Genomic DNA, 20,504 nt, shown 5'->3' with positions numbered 1-20,504 from the left:
AAGTTGTGTGCATTTTGTGTGGATCTGAGAAGCACAAAGGTAAAATATTACTTTGCAAGAAATTCAAGGAACTGAAGTTAGCAGAAAAGAAGGCAATCCTGAGAAAACTTGGGTTGTGTAAAAAGTGTTTGGGACTTTGTGAAGATGACAGCAAGTGCAGGGATTTATATCTGTGTAGGAGTAAAGAATGTAAGGTATAAACCTCTGCAGATCATCACTACCTCATCTGTCCCAAGATCAAATCAGAGTCAACGTAAGAGAATGAAAAAAGGGGAAACAGATTAACGATGGAACAAGAAGAATTCCTATCTGAAAACTCTCCTGAAATGGAGGAAAAGTGTGTGAAAGCATTTACCATCAAAGCTATGATGGAAAGATCCAAAAAAGGGAAACTAAGACTATGTGACAACCAATTCAGGACAAAAAGTCAGAACTCTAATTGACCTTGCATATGATAAAAAGTAACTCATGAAGCTGCAGGCAGGCTCAGATTGAGAGGTGAGGAAATCCACCTGGTTGTTCATGGTGGACTCTATAACCCACTTGGTCTTGTCATATCCAGCTAAACAGAAAGGCATGATTCTCAATAGAAAAGCATACCAGGAAGCTGGAAGCTTGGTACCCAAGTCATCTTGTCACACTACATCCACATTCAGTGACCACATCTGTTCCATCTTGTGTGGAATAGCAGCCAAAAATTTAAGAGACTGAGCATGAACATCCTCCTGCTGAAAGGTCATGATGTGCTTAATTCTATTCGAGCTGTCCTTCTCAAGTTCAGGGAGGGAGTGTTTGGAGACATTTGAAAGATGTACAAATCAGTATAGCTAGAATAATTAGAAATGCATCTTCACAGATTTCTTTGGAGGGATACACCAGAGGAAGAAATAGAGTTAACATTGGAGATCGCCCGGCTGGATGTATTGCGCAGCTGGCAATGCGGGAAACAACTGGTCTAGAAGCTTTTGTTAATCTGAAAGATGAGTAGAAAGTCCTAAAAGAAGACAGCTACGTGGATGATATCCTCACTTCTCATAATGATCGGAAAAAGGCTTGTCGAGATAGTGATGTGCCTTGCTAAAATTCGGGAAGCTGGTAGATTCTCACTGAAAGCGTTTGTTTGGTCTGGTCAAAGTAGGAGGACTAGATCTGAAAAGACAAACAAAGAGACTTCAAGCTTGATTCCTGAGAAAATGTTAGGAAGCTGTGCTTCCTAACCAGCTGGGTGAAGAGGAAGATAAAGCCCTCAGAATTGGATACCTAGCAGAGAAGGACAGGTTTCCAAAAGGAAAAGGAAGTTGAGGACTGAGTGGGGTCTCTTTGAAGAAAAGGTGAGGTTGAAGACACCAAAACCCATTGACCAGAAGACACCTATTGAGTCCGGTTGCAGGACTCTATGACCCACTTGGTCTTGTCATACCAGCTAAACAGTAAGGTACAATTCTCGTTATAAAAGCATTCCAGGAAGCTGGAAGACTTATGTGCACAGCACTTTCGTAAGGAATCTGGGGAGAAGCTATTGATTTGTTGGAGGAGTATGTGCAACTTCAGAAAGTTCAGTTCCACAGAAGTCTTACGCTTACAAGTTGAAAATGAAAGCCTTGGCAAATCACTTTTTTGGATGGGAGCAACAAAACCCGTCAAGGCAGAAGTCTGTGGTGCAGTCCTTGCCACACTAGTAGAGCAGGAAGAATAGGTTACCATGCAACCGCTTGACAGTTTTTTGTAACCTGTTTTTGGGACCCTAATGGAGTCTAGTTAAGAATGTTTGATGCTGCTGAGGTCAACTAATGTCCCATGGGGTTCACTTGGTGGCCATCTTGAAATGATGTCATCACAAATGGTAAAACTCACAGACTCATAACTCCTGAACCATACAACATACAAAAACAAATGTACCCACTTTATCATATAATTATGACACCATGAATCAAATAGAAAGGACATGATACTGTTATACCAAATAAAACACTTTTGAATCAATTAACTTTCTCCATTTATTGCTCTTCCACACACTCCGTTACAATGCACGTCCAACAACAACCCCCCACTCCCAGGAACCTAGGAGTCCCTTTTTAGTTCCGATAAACGGGCATGTGAAATACTAAACAATGTTCAGCATAGAGGTATAATGTGCATTAACACATTTTATAATGTCTTAAACTTAACAGACACAACACTCTTTACTGGTGAAAAACAGGCAAATAACACATTTTAGGCTTATGTAACTTTTGTTATTTTGTTCCACAATAGTTTTCTGCAGTAGCCAAATGACACTAGCTTTTCTCTTATACCAATTGCAGGGTTGTTAAATGGATGGCAATCACTCCAAGGGACATAGGCGACAATCTGATAATACTAGCTAATTGAAAACAAAAGTCATCAAAACCATGTTTCACTGATCATCATCAGTGCTACTCTATCATCATCTACTCTACACTGCTTAAAACTCGTATTTGTATCATCAATGGCAAATTCTTTAAATATGTACAGTAAACGTACTTACAGGCTATGAGTCAGAAGCGCCAGACTGTCCTTTCAAAGTTGGAACTGCCCAACATTATAGAAACAGACACCGGCATTATAGGCTACTCTCACAGGAAACAGTCCTACTTAAAATGTGCAGCACACATCTGAATGTTTAGTTTGAACTGTTCTGGAACAGTGTTTTATACACAACTTAACCACTGATTTCTAGTTGTGTCCTCTTTTGGAAGGCCTCCAGGACATGGTTGCGGCAGCCACATTTTGAACATTTGGGCAGTGTTATGCAAATCTTCCCACAATGTGATGTAGACATGTGGGGCATGTTAGAATGAGCCGTTTTAGGTATGATTGACTCTTAACTTTTATAAATAATATCTGTATGTGAGATACCCTCATCTTGCCTGCATGGGAAATTCAGTTTAAATTTGTATACTGTTTACATGTGACTCCAGCACAAAGGCATAAGATAAACCCTAAATTATCTAATCTACAGTATGTACTGTAATAAATGCAAAGGATCGGAGGGAACCCTTAAGGGGGTCGCACAAAGGACGAGAAGCGCAGCGTCACGGCACATCTTTAAAATTCTTTACAATTCGTAGCCCATCTACGATGCTGTTCAAATTCTTGCCGCGCCACAGAGCGCCATCTGCATAGTTTTATATAAAAAAAACATATTTGTTTCAAATCTATGTTCATACCAAGATTCCACTGCTGCAAAATACTACATACATTAGTTGTACAGCGTAAATAAAATGTAAACATATATAATTAAATGTATAATAAACGTAGTCCTTTTAATCTTTTATTTTTCTCTTGAGACATTACATAAGCAAAATATTACAGTATTTGCCTGTCGTGATTACATTCAATGTCAATGGCAGCCACCTATTGGATTTACCAGGTCACAACACACTTCAGGTAATTTAAAATAGCGGAGTAGTGGACCGCAAAACATGAAAAAACTAATCAACGATGAAGGGAAATATCCAGAATTATATGCAACCAACCATAGATTCTTAAAAGACAACATGAGGAAGTCATAAACGTAGAGGAAGATCGAGTTTGTCATCGGTTCTTCGGGTAAGTTTGTTTACAATTGTTGTAAATTGTTCAATGACAGTCGTTGAAAACATTAAGAAATAAACATACCTATATAAAATATGTGGCTTCTGTGTTTTTATTGAGCAAACAAATCAGTATTAGTAGCTACAGCATTATAAATGTTGAAATTGCTTATGATAATACAAAACAATTGATGAATGGCAATCTAGAATGCTAATGATAATCTAGACTAAATTATAACACAGATTCTTTTAATTAACGTTCAAAACTCAGCTATTATCAATTAAAATAGTATATTTAAAATAATAATAATAATAAATGAAGTTAAATCTCATTCATCTCGCTGCTCAGAACTTGATTCGATATTGAGCTCCAGCTTATAGATTGTGCACGTCTGGTTTGCGATACCTCGAGTTATCCTATATGTGGCGCTATGCAGCGCTTCTCGTCTGGTGTGCGACCACCTTTATTCATTGTTTTTGGAAGAAGATTTGTATGAAGATTCAACAATTCTGAATGGGTGTCCTAAAGGAACTCGAGGATATATTCTGCAGTCTATTACAACTAGGCCCAAAAAACATGTTTAATAGGCAGAAGCCAGCAATTTCCCTTCAAATTCCAAGGGATTCATGTTCTCCAAATTCTTTTATACTGTCCTCGCAAATGTATACATGTTTGTTGAATAAAAGATCAAATACCGTAAATTACTCAGTGGATAAACACAGCTAAAAGTATTTTTCCCTACGAAGCCTTTTCTACCGCATTAAAGGACAAACTTTTCAATTTCAATAAGATATGGGACCCTTTTCTCACCTATCTTGGTATGGAAAAAACACATTTACTAAAGTTGGGAATTCAAAATTTAGCATGGAAAGGTTGAAAGACTACCCTTTTGTGTTGTATTAATATGTTTATACTTTTTTGTTTGTTTTTTTCTATTTTGATTCTTATTGTTCCTTTAAATGTCCCATAAAGGAGCACTTCAACCTTTGGTTTATCTGAAACTTTAAGTCACCAAATGTGGACATACATGGTTTTCACTGGACATGTGGGATATGAAAAATTGTAATCTAAAACTGTAGTGAAATAAAAAAGTAACATATTTGCCTCTGAAATGTAGTGCAATAAAAGTATGAAGTTGCATTATATGGACATTCTCAAGTACTTAATTTGTACTTAAGTAGAGAACTTGAGTAAATGTACTTAGTAACATTTCACCCTGGTTAGTAAGTAGGCTACAATAAATTACAGTTCTATGAAACTAATTTCATTTATTTATCTTTCCTCTGTAATGGTCAAATATATCAAAACAACAAACCATGAGGAAAAGGGGAAATAGAAAAGTGATCAGACAGACATGTGAGAACCCCTTCTCAAGACCCCTTTTCCTACTTGTGTATTAAACACCCTAAAGGCATACGATGACAGCTTTACTTGCTTCAGTTCTATAAACTGTAATTCAAAAGTATGATTGACTCATTTACTTTATATACGCCGGCTGATTCGCCGTCTGTTTGTGATTGGCTGCCAGAAACACTAGATGGTGTCAAATTCAATTAAAAAAAACATTTTTCTGTTCCACTGTTGCCATGGTTACTGGTTTTTGCTGGTTACCTGCATAGACCCGTCCATGCTCTGTGTTCCGTGGAACTCCCTTGATCATCCAACCACCTGTACGAACCCCATTCAGATAGAAGTCCTTCATGAGCTGATGCTGTTCCCCATAGATACCTGTTGGCCGTAGAGAGCATGTGTAGAGAGTGTTCCCTCCCTTTACCTAATCATGTAGAGTGGGACAAAAAAGAGAGAAAGAAATCAATAATTGATAACAGTAGAAAAGCAAAGAGTTTGTCTTTTTATTACATTACATGTCACTCAGATGCAGAGATACATCAACAGCATTCTGAATAATTATAGTGTTTGGAAACGTCAAGGAATGCATGGCATGCTGAAACACCAAGAGCAAAGGAGTAACTAAATCCATCCAGCCATAATTTAAGGCTTCCAACTTGAATGCTATGTGATGTTCATTTCCCATGGGTTTGGGTTGGTGAAGTATTGTGCAAAGTTGGAAAAGAGCAAATAGGCCATTGTAAATGAGAAACATGAGTTACAATTTCATCGAAATGTCAGTTTTATCAAACTTAAAATGTAGCTTATGTATGAAAATGTTAAAAAGAATAAAATAATTTGTCATTTAAAAATACATTTATTTGCAGACAATGTGAAGTAGCTTGCTAGATTGGCAAAAATGCAAAAGTGTAGTGTGCATTTCCTGAATGTATTAAAAAAAAAAGATTTAAAAAAAAAGAGCAATTTAGTCATCTGACGTCCTACATGTGAATAAAGATAGAAAACAGTTTTATTAAAGGCTAAAAAAAAGGAAAGCTTCGTCCATTCATTAATCAAACTCTGTTGTACAATTCTATGTGACTAAACATCGTAAAATGGAAAAGTCAGGGTCCTTTCTTAATCAATGTGTTATTGTTGCAGTCCACAAGACTGTGTTGTACCTCTGTGCCATTGGCTTCCAGCACCATTTTCTCAGCTGCAGCTTTGGTCTTAGGGTAGGGCATCTCATGGAATATATTATATTGAGTATCCTCATTTCCTCTGTGTCAAGGAAGAACAACACCAACAGTTAAAATTTGGGCAAATGAAAGGTAGTTTAGTAATAGGTAGCAGAGCTACTAATACACAGGAAGTATTACGTGGAAGACTAAACCATATCCTTATATGAAATCAAGTGCTTGACCCAACCAGTGCTGTGAAATTTATATCCAAACTCATACCCACAATGATCACTCTCTTTGTATATCCTCTATCTCTAAATGAGTAGACATGGAGGCATTCTTACAGCTTGCACAGAAGAAATGTGAAATGCATGCACAAATTACATTACATACTGACGATGGCGGAAACATAACAGATTTAAACAAAGTTGACCCCTATCCCTGTCTCTCCTTGCAGAGTGAGTGTAAAACTAAAATGTTTAGTAAAATATTGGATTTGAGTATGTTTGTATTAGTAGTAGTTATTTTAAGGTATAATTTGGGGTTTGAGTTGGGTTGGAGTTTATAATTAATGACAATTATTTATAGAAATATTTTGTTTCATTTTACTGTAGCATTAAGCAATGTAAAAGAAGAACAGATATTGCAACACATTTTTTAGAGGCTTTCATCAGCATGCAATTTTTTTTCTTTTAAATAGTTGGCTATGACAGCAGATACTTTACAGCAAAAACACTTTTTATTTTCATGACCGTAGAAAGATATTACCCATGGCCAGTGTTGGGAAGGTTACTTTGGAAATGTAATAGGTTACAGATTACAAGTTACCCTATTTAAAATGTAATAGTAGTGTAACTTTTTTAATTACTTTAATAAAGTAATGTAACTAATTACTTTTGAGTACATTTTGATTACTTTTATAAATTTCTAATGAATGTTAATTTGCAACTGTTAATCATCTTCAACCATTTTACACCATGCAGGTTTAACCTTAACAGTAGTGCTCAATGCTGTCAGACTTTCACCATCCTTCATCACCTGAATTAAGATGATCAAATTTGAACACATCCACCACACAATCAAACTTTAGTACTGCCTTTTACTTAGAGATTGATCTGCAGTTCAAAGCAGATTTAAAATCAAAAGAAATAGTTTATAGATACTGTTTTTGAAACCAAATCTTTGCATAACTACAGGCATCTAACTGCATCTAACAATGGTTTGGGGAAAAATAGTTAATAAAAAAATAAAAGCATATACATCAACTCAAATACGGTTATCTAATAAGCATGTGTCCTATTTTGTGTACTAAACTCCTGAAACATTGGTGTCTTTTTGAAACACTGCTGTCTCTTTGTATATGATATGATGATAGTTTCTCAAAATAAGTAAAAATGAAGTGACTGTTCTAGAGATTAATTTCCATGAGGGGCGGACTGGGAAAAAAATAGGCTGGGAAATCTCACACTCATACACCCACAACCCATTCTGAAACATGGACAACCCTATTTTTTTTTTTGGACCTGACATGAAAAAGATTTGAATCCTTAGGTTGGGGACTTGCAACGTAATCAAGAGTTCTTTCCTGAACTGCACCTTCACTTCCATTATCCATCCATCTCTCTCATATGACTTTAATACTGAAGATTTTTATTTGACTTTTACCATGTTTTGTAAGTGCAATTTTGTTTTTTTGGCAAATTAATTACCACTTGTATTTATTTTTACTACAAATTCCATAATTAAACCATGGTTAGTGCCATACCATAGGCTATATTAATTTTCCTAAGGGTTGTGTATTTGTATCCACTAGCTCCCCCTAAACCTATGATAAAATATGATGATTTGTCTGCTAACTTACTACTGTAACATTACAAAAGATAATAATGACGTCGTTTATACAGTATTTTGAGTGATTGCGAGCAATGTGCTGCTGCTGCTTGACTAAGTAAACAAAGACAAAACTACATTAGCATATTTACAGATGAAACTGACCTGCACCTGAAACCCTGAACAGAAGAGTCGCTTCTCTGCTCCAGCTGTGCGCTTACACAGTTCACTCCGGTCTCTCTCTCTCGCATTGATTACTCGGAGTCTGATCCAAATCGTTCGGCGGAGGCGCGAGAGCGCGCGAGCCCAACCATTGCCAGTCACGACTAACCGATTCATGATTTATTAGAAATTTAATTATCGAATGGCGGATTCGGAAATAATCGCTTTAGTATATTCGCCCTGCAATTACACAATAACAATATTAAAGTAGAAGGCCAAATCGTCTGCCAGGCCACCGGGAATAGTCCCGGTTCTCCCGATGTCCAGTCAGCGCCTGATTTCCACAGACACGCAGAATGTGCAGGATTCATATTCAGTCTTTTTGCGGCTTAATATTCACAGACATCAGTCCATATCGGGTTTTGATTCAAGTGTACTGACCTGCTTTTGATTTATTCGTCCAAAATGTGGCATACTGCGTCCGCGTTATAGGCTGAATTCCATTTTTTATTACTCGATTCTACGAATGTGTTTTCCGCGTCTCGGAGATTATGGGCCATATGTCTTAGTGCAATTTGGGAAAGTATAAGCTGTATGTGGATGTGTGTAAATATTCAAATGTAATCCTCTTTGTAATCGTTACAATTTTCATAAGTAACTGTAATTTAATTACTCATTTTTTCTTAGTAACTGTAACTGATTACTGTTACATTTATTTTGTAATTAAATTACGTAACGCCGTTACATGTAACTAGTTACTCCCCAACACTGCCCATGGCAAACAACTGATGTTTAGCAACGATATTAAATATCAAAGCTCCACTGCACTCAACAGGGACTATGGAGAAAAGGAGATAGAAAGGGGGATAGAGAGGAGGGCTGAAATATAATCTTGATTATTTTTAAATAATTACTTTTCAATGTGCATGTGTGCGTGTTTGTTATTATGTTTCCAAAAAGATAGGAAAATAATTCCATTTGAGGGGAAAAAAATCTCAAAAACTTTATGCGTGTTAGTCACTCTCTAAGGAAAACGTTAATGTTGCTAGCACGTGGCAGTAATGGAAATGTTTCAACCTTTGCTCTGTGTGCTTTTTTGATTAAAGTTAGGCAAGACCGCAAAATCAGATGTGAAACTACACTGATATGACTGAGGGACACATTTTTCTTTGGTTGATTACTAGGCCAAACCACAACAGAACATTCACAAAGTCATACACCCTCTCTGCCCCTTGCATGTTTGTTTATTACATATTTTGGCTAAATGTATTGTGCTAATAACAGCATAGTACTTTTAAAACCATATCTTAACATCATAACATGCAAAATTCATGAGATCCCTTTAAAATCAGCACAAAAAAATATGGGAGGTAAAAAAATCACCAGGTTCCATCTGGGCTGACTATTTACAAAGCTGCCAACTGATAATTCAGAGATTGGAACATCAGATGACATATGTTCACAAGATGTGCTTTGAGACACACAATTGTTACTTGTCAATCATGTTACTAACAGGTAGAAACAGAAACCCTCTCTATATATAGACACTTTTTGATAGTTGAGATGGAGGAATAACATTCCTAGAATGTGGCCTGGTATCTTTCAGCTTGAAAGATACTTCACGATGGAACGTTTTGTACGTAGTGGAATTCTGCTGTCATGTCAGAATGCATTCCACATGTGCAAACCCTTCCTTTCAGTTCTATCACACATTCTCTCCATGACAACTACATACTTTAAACACTTAATCATTTATTTTTAGAGAATATATTTAATTTAAGGTGTAATCCCCTTATCAGGGAAGCTTATACAGTATATAGTATATTTACAGCAAAGTTGATGAGTTGCCTCGGGCGTGCATCAGGGGGTTGAGTGAGTGTGTTTGTGTGTATGACTGGGCCCACTTTGTTTATATTCTATTGAAATTGTTTTAAGGTTTTACTGTTATAATTCATAAGACAGTGAAAATTTACTTTATACCATCTTTTTGGGAAATATTCACTATGAAACTTTATAACCTGGTTATAAAGGCGGGGGCGGTGGACGATGAGATACCCCCTCACAAAGTAGACTACATTGAGTGCTCAGGAAAGAAGAAAAGGGCTATATAAAAGGTAATGAATTAAAGTATTATTATATCAGTGCACTGGGTATTAGGTGAGTTAGGTGAATTTAAGATTTCACTGTGAATTTTGTGAGTTAGGGAGTGTGTACAAAGTGCATCCTAAGTGAGAACTGTAAAGTTCTTTGAAACACATCAATTTATATTAATATGTATTCATATCGTACGGAGTACTAATATATGTCCTTATTCATAAAAATGTAACTTATTGGTTATTACTAGAATATGTCTACTCATGCATATCTGATGTCTATAATCCTACTAATAAATAACTATTCTTTAATTGTCTTTATTTAACACTTTTTCAACTTTAGTCAGTCTATATTGTTGCTGTTTGAGCATAAAAAATATCTGCAAAGCTACAAAGCTCAAACTCCACTTCAAAAGGAGATATTTCATTTAACAGAAATCACTTTTCGAAAACTACGATGATGCGTTAGGACTACAACGCATATTTTCCGGGATTTGTGATATCACAAAGATCGACCAATGGGAGGAGACCTGGTTGAGATGCGCTAGTGTTCCCGAGACAGATGAGCTTTGAGTGGTTACAATCATCCAGGTTTAAATCACGCTCAAATTGATTTGATCTTGACACAATATTTAAACTGAAGCTCACAGCAGACAGCTTTGGTAAGAGGCAGGACATTTCCCGACCAGGTGCTGAGTGCTGCCAATCACAACACACACTGGCCCAGCAAACCAATCACAGCACATCTCGTCCAGAAGGCGGGCCTTCATTTGATACAGGGACTTTTCTAGCCGCTACAAAAACATATCACTTAATAAATACTTCTTTCATATATTAAAAAGCTTTAAATGAAGACACTTACCTGATAAATGTATCTCCTTTTACATTTGGACCAACCACCTCCATGGAGCTTGTATAGATCAGATACTGAATACCGATTTCCACACATGCATTTATTACATTCTCTGTCCCTGAAGGAGAACATCCAAAAAGAAAAAAGACAAACAACTAAAAGGTGAGGAAAACAGGAACTCTACCAAAACAAATGAAAGACCTAAAATGAAGCAGTTTGTGTTGCTTTAACTGATATTAATGAAAATCATTTAGTTTGTAACTGTTAGTTTGTAACTAACAGTAACGCCTAAATTCCAAGTAATGTTGTGATACAGCAGGAAGAACCAGATAGATTGAATGAGAAACCCATCAGCTATTCAAAAGCTTTCTGAAGTTAAAAAACAAAGGTAACCAAATTATTATCCAGACCCATTCAGTGGTATTCAAAGAGGAGATTTCTAGAGAAGTAATGTGGAATGTAAATGGGAGAGCAATGGAAAGAATGATGTGATAGGGCAGAATCCACACTAAAGGAACATTCCAGTATGAAAAATACATAATCTCCTGCTCTTGTTTTCAACTGTATCCTGTGGGTTAGGAATCCTTAACCAGTAAAGTCTACTACCACAAAAAACTGAAATCATGCTGATAAGTGTAAAACCAATAAAGAAATAAGACTGATCTGAACACATAAATAAATAATCATATCTGTGATAGTCCAGACGTTTTCACTCATGCTGGTGGTGATGCTGAATGCATTCATAATGTCAGACATTTTTCAAATCTAGAGATGACCTTTTTGATTACCTTAATGAGGTAAACTGCAAATGCTCTATTTCTCATAAAGCCACATGATCTGTACAGACTAGCAGGAGGTTTTCTTGTACATTAGTTAAAAAGCGCATATTTTGATCTTATTATGCTCACTTCATTCCATGCACTAACAAAAATACATGAATTCCCGCCTTGTTTGAGTAAATGATGCATTTCTGGAAGGTTAATGAAAATATCACCAAAGAAAAACAGGGCAGTAACCAAAACAACCCACTGACATTTACTCTAACAGTCAAAAAAAAAAAACCCTACTGTTTTTAAAAGAAATTCATCCTTTTTTTTCAAGCAAGGATGCTCTAAAATTTTCTAAAATCTTTTTATGCAAATCTTTGACCTTTCTTTTCGTCAAATAATTCTGTCAAAAATAATAAATAAAAATATTTCACTTCTTCAAAGTCATTGTTATCTATCTCCTTTTGTTCACTTACCTTGTACATTGACAGCATAGATAGCATTCTCAGGGACCTTATACCAAACATCAACCAAACTAGCTGCATGGAAAACCAGGTCTGCTCCCTGAAAGGCATGATGTACGCTCCTATAATCTGTTATATCACCCTGTATGCCCACCACTTTCACATGCTCTGCGAATAAAAGAGAAAGAGCCTTGTTAAAAGTATATGAGTTGTTAAATTTTTGTTATGAAGGAATATCTTTATAAGCGTTTTTTTATGTCAAATAAGGTAGCTGTCATCAAAAAAGATAGGCAGCTAAGAACTGATGTGACTACCAGTGCAAATAATAAAAAAAGATTTCAATCTGTTTCCTCTGTAGCACAACAATGTGTGTATGTGTGCTTCATGTATTCCAGTGAATGAGCGAGTGTGAGTGTAACCAAGGTCACTTTGGACAGCATCCCGTTATCTCTATGATTTACCTTGGGCAGCTTCCAGATATAAATTCTAGGATCAAGTGATATTTTGATTACAATGACACAACTATCTAAAACAATAAACTAACTACTTGGTGGAAGCAACACCCTGGTCCTTGTAAACAAAAAATGCATTGTTCTCATTCTCACTTATTCAATTATTTTATTTTTCAAACAATGAACACGGTCATACATAACTGCTCTGCAAAGATTTGCCATCTTGTATTTCGGATCTCTTAAGTTTCCTTAAATATGCATTTAACAACTCCACAGAATGATGGAATGTTTTTGAACCACTACACAAGACAAACAACAATTACTGTGACGGGGTATCAGCTGCTGTGCACCGCAGATGTTCAAATACGTCTCCAGGATCCCTCTCATCTGTGTGATGGTTAATTAACTGAGCCATAAAATAACATATGAAGGTCTGCCTATGAACACAAGCTTTCCAGGAAGTCACACAAAATCAGTCATATACAAAAAACAAACCTCTTACTAGAGCAATGTGCAAGTAGGTCAATGTTCGCTTCTGATAAGTTTCTAACCTCTTTCTGATGACATTTGGACTTTGACCACATTTCAAGCTGTAGTCAATTTCAAGCATAATTCCCCCATTAGCCCACTGGATAACTAGAAAGTATGTGAGGACTAGAATACATTTGGCCAGGACTATGGATACTCGTTGTATGAGATCCATTAGATAAAAATAGCCAACAAAGCTCTGGCTAATAAAAAACATTTGACACACAAATTAGATCCAGCTATAAAGTCTAACCTCCCTCATGCATCTATTCCTGTGGCTGACGTCGCATAATTATATTGTGCAGGAAATTGTGCTTCAGCTAGAGCTACATGACTGCTGAAAATGAGAGATTGATTCATCCACAATAGCATAATCAGTGAGGGCTGGTGAATACAGTGAATAAGATCCCAAAATCCCATTGTAAAGAGCATCCTGGTGAGTGGAAACGAAGAAGAGACTGGATGGAAAGGACTGGTGTTGCCTGACCTTACCAACTGAACCAAGCCCAAACATACGTCAATAAAGTCAAGGCTATGTAATGACATGAATGAGCCTTTCCATTTCCTTTGTCATAAAATGATCTTTCCCGTTATTGAAGTCATAGATACATCAGCAGATGTTTCCCTTGGCCACTTACAGGAACTACTACATCCTATACTTTGAAACATCACGAATAAAGGCGTATTTTCAGGAACTGTTTAAAATATAGGGCGTTTCTTTAATGTTGGGAACTTTAAAATATTAAATTTTTAAGAGTATGATAACCTAAAGAAAGAATATGCAAACAATTTCCATCTATATGATGTTAAAATGAGAGATTACTCAGTGTCTCTACAGTTTTTCTCAGTCATCTCAGTTTCGTGGCGTCATTTACAACGCAAGCACTTGGTTACAGAACTGTCAGTCTGAGAAATGAAAGAGCATCTTGACATGAAATATGATGCATGATGGAGAAAACAGAACGATCAAGGTATATGTACCTTCCAGGCAGTATTCTTTGTACTTGGTCAACATATTCAACAATACATTTTAGATATAAAATGATGCAGCAGGATAAACGAGTGGGTGATTTTATTCCAAAAATGTTTTAAATTTCTTTTACATCACAGAATGTTATCACAAACACAATAAATAATTTGATATGTAATTGAAATGTTAATTATATAATAAAAAAAACATTACATAATAACGTCCTCTGTGATTTATATGTACTGTTGAACTTTACCTAAATAAATTAGAACAAGTGAGAAACGTAATGAAGGAACATCTAGTTATGATGACGCAGGGCGTTCTTCAAAAAACAGGCACGTACGCAATGAACGGGTAACGTTAAGTCAGCGGGTGAGCGTTAGAATTGCTAAGTCCATTTTAAATGACTGTGTGAACTAACAAACTCTTAATCATATAATGAACAGTTTGTTTCAAGTGTTTCTTACCAGTACTGTGACTTTGTAGACTCTGGGAAATGTTTTTATCGAAAAGCCTTATCTCCTTGATATTTTCTTCCTTCTCCAGCAAAACCCTCAACAGGTGCTGCCCGAGAAAACCGCATCCTCCGGTTATCACGTAAGTTAACTTCGACTTCTCATCAGACATAGTATTATTTCGTTGAATCGTCTCCTGGTATTGACTGAAGTGTTTATCCGTCAGTGTCTGCTGGTCCTCTCTGCGAACGAAACAGAAAAGACAGACAAGTCCAGCCTTAAAAACAATCTGTATAACGTTAGTTAAACCGCACAAGCTGAGAATCACCACATCTCCTCAATTACAAGACACTGTACTGTGGAGACATAGACTCATGTATGACAGTCTGACTGCGGGTAAGTTAACTTATATGAACACTCCTTCTAGCAGGGACGTCATTAGCTAACACAAACCCCCTGAAAAACATTGCACCCCTAAATTATTATTACTCAGCTGTTAGGGATATAACGATGCATCCCGAAAGAGCACAGGGAAAATCTTTCTGTTATGAGAGAATATTTATTTTATTTGTATAAAAAATAAATACTGACGAAAACCTGGAGCTTATCCATCCCACTGGTGCTAATTATTTGTGTGTGTTTTTTGTGCATGATCACTCATCCACCATCACATTTAGTCTACTATGCAGAAAAAGCTCTAAACAAATCTCAGATAACATATTACAAGCCCATAATATGACTCAAAACTTAAAACTCAAAATTAGAGTGATTTGTTCTGATACTGTAATGGTGTTGTTACATGTCTGGAAAAATCAAAAGTGAGTCAGTTTTGTTTCAGTATGACAGAAATGTTAGACACATCTATAAACTGTTTTGACACAGATAGGACAAAACATTCTGCACTGTAATTTGCTAAATCACGAAGTGTGTGTGACTATGTGATAATGATCATAACTTTAAATCACAGAAACAATCTCCAGTCAAGGACAGGACCATTTAACCCATATCAAATGCAATTTAAGCTGTTAAAACAGAACATGTGACAACTTGAGGAGTGAGAAGTCACGCATAATGAAATTAAATAAGTTTCACTAGATAAAGAAATAACCCTACCAGCACTTTTAAAACTGCTGCTTCTTGCATAATCTTTAAAACGGCGTGAGAGGAAACTGTAGATTAAAGGGCATTTAAGCAATAGGATTTGCAAACTTGACTTGAGCTGAAAAAATTACAAACAAAAGAATCTTAAGAACCTAATGGGCTATTAGAGATATTTTTTTCTATAAAAGAGACAAAATCAAAGTAAAAAATAAATAAAATAAAATTAACATAAAAAAAAACCCTTGGAAAGACAAGAAGGTTGAGAAGATTTCAATAGGAGCCGAGAAGTTTGGATATGTTAAGCAAAGCATGATTTGAAAATTTAAAAATAATAAAACTAATCATGTCATTCTGTGTATAATGTACAAGCTAGATGAATTAACCTCTGCTAATATTATGTCTTGTTTGAGCTTCTCGTATTTATCAAACAAAGGCATACCTCATCATAATTAAGTGTATACCACTTAATTGACCCTTTACCACAAAAGTTTTTCATATTTGTATTTTTTTTTTTATGTATCTACATTTATAACACTATTTTTTGTATTATATTACTGTAATGCATTCAATCTTCATAATCTTTGGCAAGGAGGAGGCCGGATCCGGCGGACAAGCAAATTAAACTTTAATAATCAAAATAAAGACAAAACAGCGCATCAGCCCCTCACGGACGACTGACGCGCACAAATAAAAATCAAAACACAAACTAAGACCCAGGCCTGGTCCTCTTTCGTCCTCGGTCGAACAGGTGTCGTTCATCTCCAATCTCTCCACCGGCCTCGCTCTGTTCCCACGTCCCTCGGCCCCGCCCCATTCGTCACAATTACCTTTGCATCAAATTACAAAAAACAGTTAACACTATTGCTAGGGTGTTTCTAATGCAGCGTCTAGGGAGGGACGGTAAATTTGACATCGTTCTCTCTTCTGACAGCCGTTATCACTATCTCTCAGTTTTTTTCCTTTTATTGTAAGTCATGAAAACACTACCGTGGAGTTTTTCTTTTGCTATATAAGCAAATTGGAATGCAAAAAATATATATATTTGTGGTACTCTCCAATTCACTGCTCTTCAAGTTAACCCAACTATGACGACTTCCGCTGCTGAGAAACACAGAAATGTGTAAAAGGTCAATTTAAGGCATTACTGGATTTTTTTTTTAGGGTTTTAATTTACTAAGCAACAGCTTTGCAAATTAAAGTAACCACTTAAGTATTCTTTAATGTATATTATATATATATTATATATATCTACATTAAAGTATATATATATATATATATATATATATAAACATACATACATACATATGGAGAGAGAGAGTTTCACTATTTATAAAATGTATTTTAAGTGAAATATATTATAATAGTCAGAACTAAATAACATGAATTTTGTATGATCTATCTTATTTTGGTCAAATAAATAACATTTTGCAGATACTGCAAACTAACTGTAAGTAAACTTTTGACTACAACTGTATTTGTAGAGGTTGAATTGTAAAAAAAAAAAAAAAAAAAAAAAAAAAAAATTCAATTTAATTCAGTTTGTAATTTATATTTAATAAAATGTTAACTTTATTATTTATATTGAAATGAACTATGATTTATAAATATGACAATTAAACCAGCAGTAGATGGCAGCAATTCCCTGATTTAATAAAGATTCACTGAATCATTCAACTCAAGCGATGTTCAAAACGGCAAAAAAAATCTTTATGAATGGATAGTTGAATCATTGGCTCACTAGATTCGTTCAAAGACTGATTTTCAAAACATGGATTATAGGGGCATTCTTCTACATGGATTCCATTCCAATAAGTTTATTTTTATTTCACAAAGTCACAGATATACAGGATAATGTCAGCTCTCAGTATCGTCCCTCAGTCACACACAGTTCAGTTTTTTCAGGGGAATGCCTTTGCACTTAAATCAAGGAAATAGCATACCTTCGTTGACTTCTTTTAAACGAACGTCAAAATTTGCGCTTGAACCATTTTGCTAGAAAAGTCATGAAAACTTGCTCGAGCTTGTGCGCATCTCGTACTGACAGATCGACGTTATTTACATCAAATGATCATACCCAGAGAAAAATATTTAATTTGCACGACAAGTTATATTACAATATACAACATTATTATTAGAGGGTATGCGCGAGCCCGCCCCTTTAATCTGCGACGCTTAAGTACGACACTGACCTGAAATGACGTCACACACACGAAGAGACGAATGATTTGAATTAATGAATGAATACACTATTTGTGTCGACGTGTCCTGTTGTTCAACGCCAAAACAACACTCAACGCCGCATCATTACCCGCTCTCAGATTTCCTCTCCAGAATGAGTGCCATGTTTCAGCTCAGCCAGCGGTATAGTGTTTCAGTTTCCGTGAAAGCTAAACCAGTCCCCTCGCGTCCGTTGCTCACAGAAAAATAGGTTGTCGCATCAGTCACAGACTAACGGGGTCAAGTTGGTTTTGTTTTCGATATTCGTGACACATTCAGCGGTAAACGCCAATAACTCCAAAACGAATTGCCCTAAAAAAATCTGAGCAGTGTGACCGCCAAAAGGGCAAAGTTGATCATGTTTCACACCCTTCTTTTACTATATTTTCCCTCGATATAATAAGCACGGCCCCGTGCAAGCCGTCGCAATGTGCAGAAAGCCGGGAGAGAACGCTCTCAGCAGAGCCTTCAGTTAGGGACCGTGGGGAAAGTGCAAACTTTCTTCGTTTTTTGCTATAGCTCAGTATGTGTTTTTGTAATAGCTTTTTAGTTAAAGGGCATTTAGACATGAAACCAGTGTCAATCAATAGTGGGGGACAGTGGACATTTTTAACAACCTTCCTTTTTACCACTACTGGTAGAAAAGGGAATTGCATGTCCAAAATTAACCTTCTTTTTGTAATAACTTTCTACAGCAGGAAGATAGAGACATGAAACCAGTGTCAATCAATAGAGGGAGAGAGTGCATATTTTTCACATACTTTCATTTTACCCCAAGTGGCTGATTAGGGAATTGCATGTCCAAAATTAACCTTCTCTTTGTAATAACTTTCTACAGCAGGGACACAGAAACATGAAACCAGTGACAATCAATAGAGGGAGAGAGTGGACATTTTTCACAATTTTCTTTCTTTACCCAAAGTGGCTGAATAGGGAATTGCATGTCCAAAAATAACATTATTTTTGTAGTAACTTTCTTCGGCAGGAAGATATAGAGATGAAACCAGTATCACTCAATAGAGGGAGAGAGTGGACATTTTTCACATCCTTTCATTTTACCCCAAGTGGCTGATTAGTGAATTGCATGTCCAAAATTAACCTTCTTTTTGTAATAACATTCTTAAGCAGGGAGACAGAGACATGAAACCAGTGTCAATCTATAGAGGGGGACAGTGGACATTTTTCACAACCTTTCTTTTTACCCCTACTGGTATAAAAGGGAATTGTATGTCCAAAATTAACCTTCTCTTTGTAATAACTTTCTACAGCAGGGACACAGAGACATGAAACCACTGTCAATCTATAGAGAGAGAGAGTGGATATTTTTCACATCCTTTTATTTTACCCCAAGTGGCTGATTAGGGAATTGCATGTCCAAAATTAACCTTCATTTTGTAATAACTCTCTACAGCAAAGAGACAGATACATGAAACCAGTGTCAATCAATAGTGGGGGGCAGTGGACATTTTTCACAACCTTTATTTTTACCCCTACTGGTAGAAAAGGGAATTGCATGTCCAAAATTAACCTCCTTTTTGTAATAACTTTCTACAGCAGGGAGACAGAGACAATAAAACAGTGTCAATCAATAGAGGGGGACAGTGGACATTTTTCAAAACCTTTCTTTTTACCCCTACTGGTAGAAAAACCTTCTTTTTGTAGTAACTTTCTTCAGCAGGAAGATAGAGACATGAGACCCGTGGCAATCAATAAAGGGGACAGTGGACGTTTTTCACAACCTTTATTTTTACCCCTACTGGTAGAAAAGGGAATTGCATGTCCTAAATTAACCTTCTTTTTGTAATAACTTTCTACAGCAGGGACACAGAGACATGAAACCAGTGTCAATCAATAGAGGGAAAGAGTGGACATTTTTCACAACCTTTCATTTTACCCCTAGTAGCTGATTAGGGAATTGCATGTTAAAAATATCCTTTTTGTAATAACTTTCTACAGCAGTGAGACAGAGACCTGAAACCAGTGTCAATCAATAGAGTGGGACAGTGAACGTTTTTCACAACCTTTATTTTTACCCCTACTGGTAGAAATGGGAATTGCATGTCCTAAATTAACCTTCTATTTGTAATAACTTTCTACAGCAGGGAGACAGAGACATGAAACCAGTTTCAATCAATAGAGGGAAAGAGTGGACATTTTTCACAACCTTTCATTTTACCCATAGTAGCTGATTAGGGAATTGCATGTTAAAAATATCCTTTTTGTAATAACTTTCGTACAGCAGGGAGACAGAGACATGAAACAAGTGTCAATCAGTAGAGGGGGAGAGTTGACATTTTTCACAACCTTTCATTTTACCCCAAGTGGCTGATAAGGGAATTGCATGTCCAAAATTATCCTCCTTTTTGTAATAACTTTCTACAGCAGGGAGACAGAGACATGAAACCAGTGTCAATCTATAGAGGGGGACAGTGGACATTTTTCACAACCTTTCTTTTTATCCCTACTGCTAGGAAAGGGAATTGCATGTCCAAAATTAACCCCCTTTTTGCAATAACTTTCTACAGCAGGAAGATAGACACATTAAAC

At 36.2% G+C, this 20,504-nt stretch overlaps 1 protein-coding gene across 3 annotated transcripts in view; it reads right to left on the bottom strand.

Moving 5' to 3' along the window:
- LOC132149210 (3 beta-hydroxysteroid dehydrogenase type 7-like) overlaps positions 1-20,504 on the bottom strand; it is a 43,948-nt gene that overhangs the window by 10,932 nt on the left and 12,512 nt on the right. Inside the window, exons 1-6 of one of the 3 annotated variants that reach the window (XM_059558228.1) lie at positions 18,049-18,098; positions 14,652-14,881; positions 12,247-12,402; positions 11,013-11,121; positions 6,066-6,165; positions 5,167-5,329 (exon numbers count right to left, since the gene is read on the bottom strand). In XM_059558228.1, the coding sequence (XP_059414211.1) occupies positions 5,167-5,329; positions 6,066-6,165; positions 11,013-11,121; positions 12,247-12,402; positions 14,652-14,881; positions 18,049-18,083 (793 nt within the window). In that variant the 5' untranslated portion in view covers positions 18,084-18,098. Of the gene's footprint in view, positions 1-5,166; positions 5,330-6,065; positions 6,166-11,012; positions 11,122-12,246; positions 12,403-14,651; positions 14,882-15,752; positions 15,871-18,048; positions 18,099-20,504 lie in introns of those variants that run through there. The other 2 variants (XM_059558230.1, XM_059558229.1) reach the window with 2 other exon arrangements.

The sequence above is a fragment of the Carassius carassius genome, chromosome 9, assembly GCF_963082965.1.
Source record: "Carassius carassius chromosome 9, fCarCar2.1, whole genome shotgun sequence".
Taxonomy (NCBI): domain Eukaryota; kingdom Metazoa; phylum Chordata; class Actinopteri; order Cypriniformes; family Cyprinidae; genus Carassius; species Carassius carassius.
Note: the sequence above shows the minus strand (reverse complement) of the source record. Positions and strands in the feature narration are given on the sequence as shown.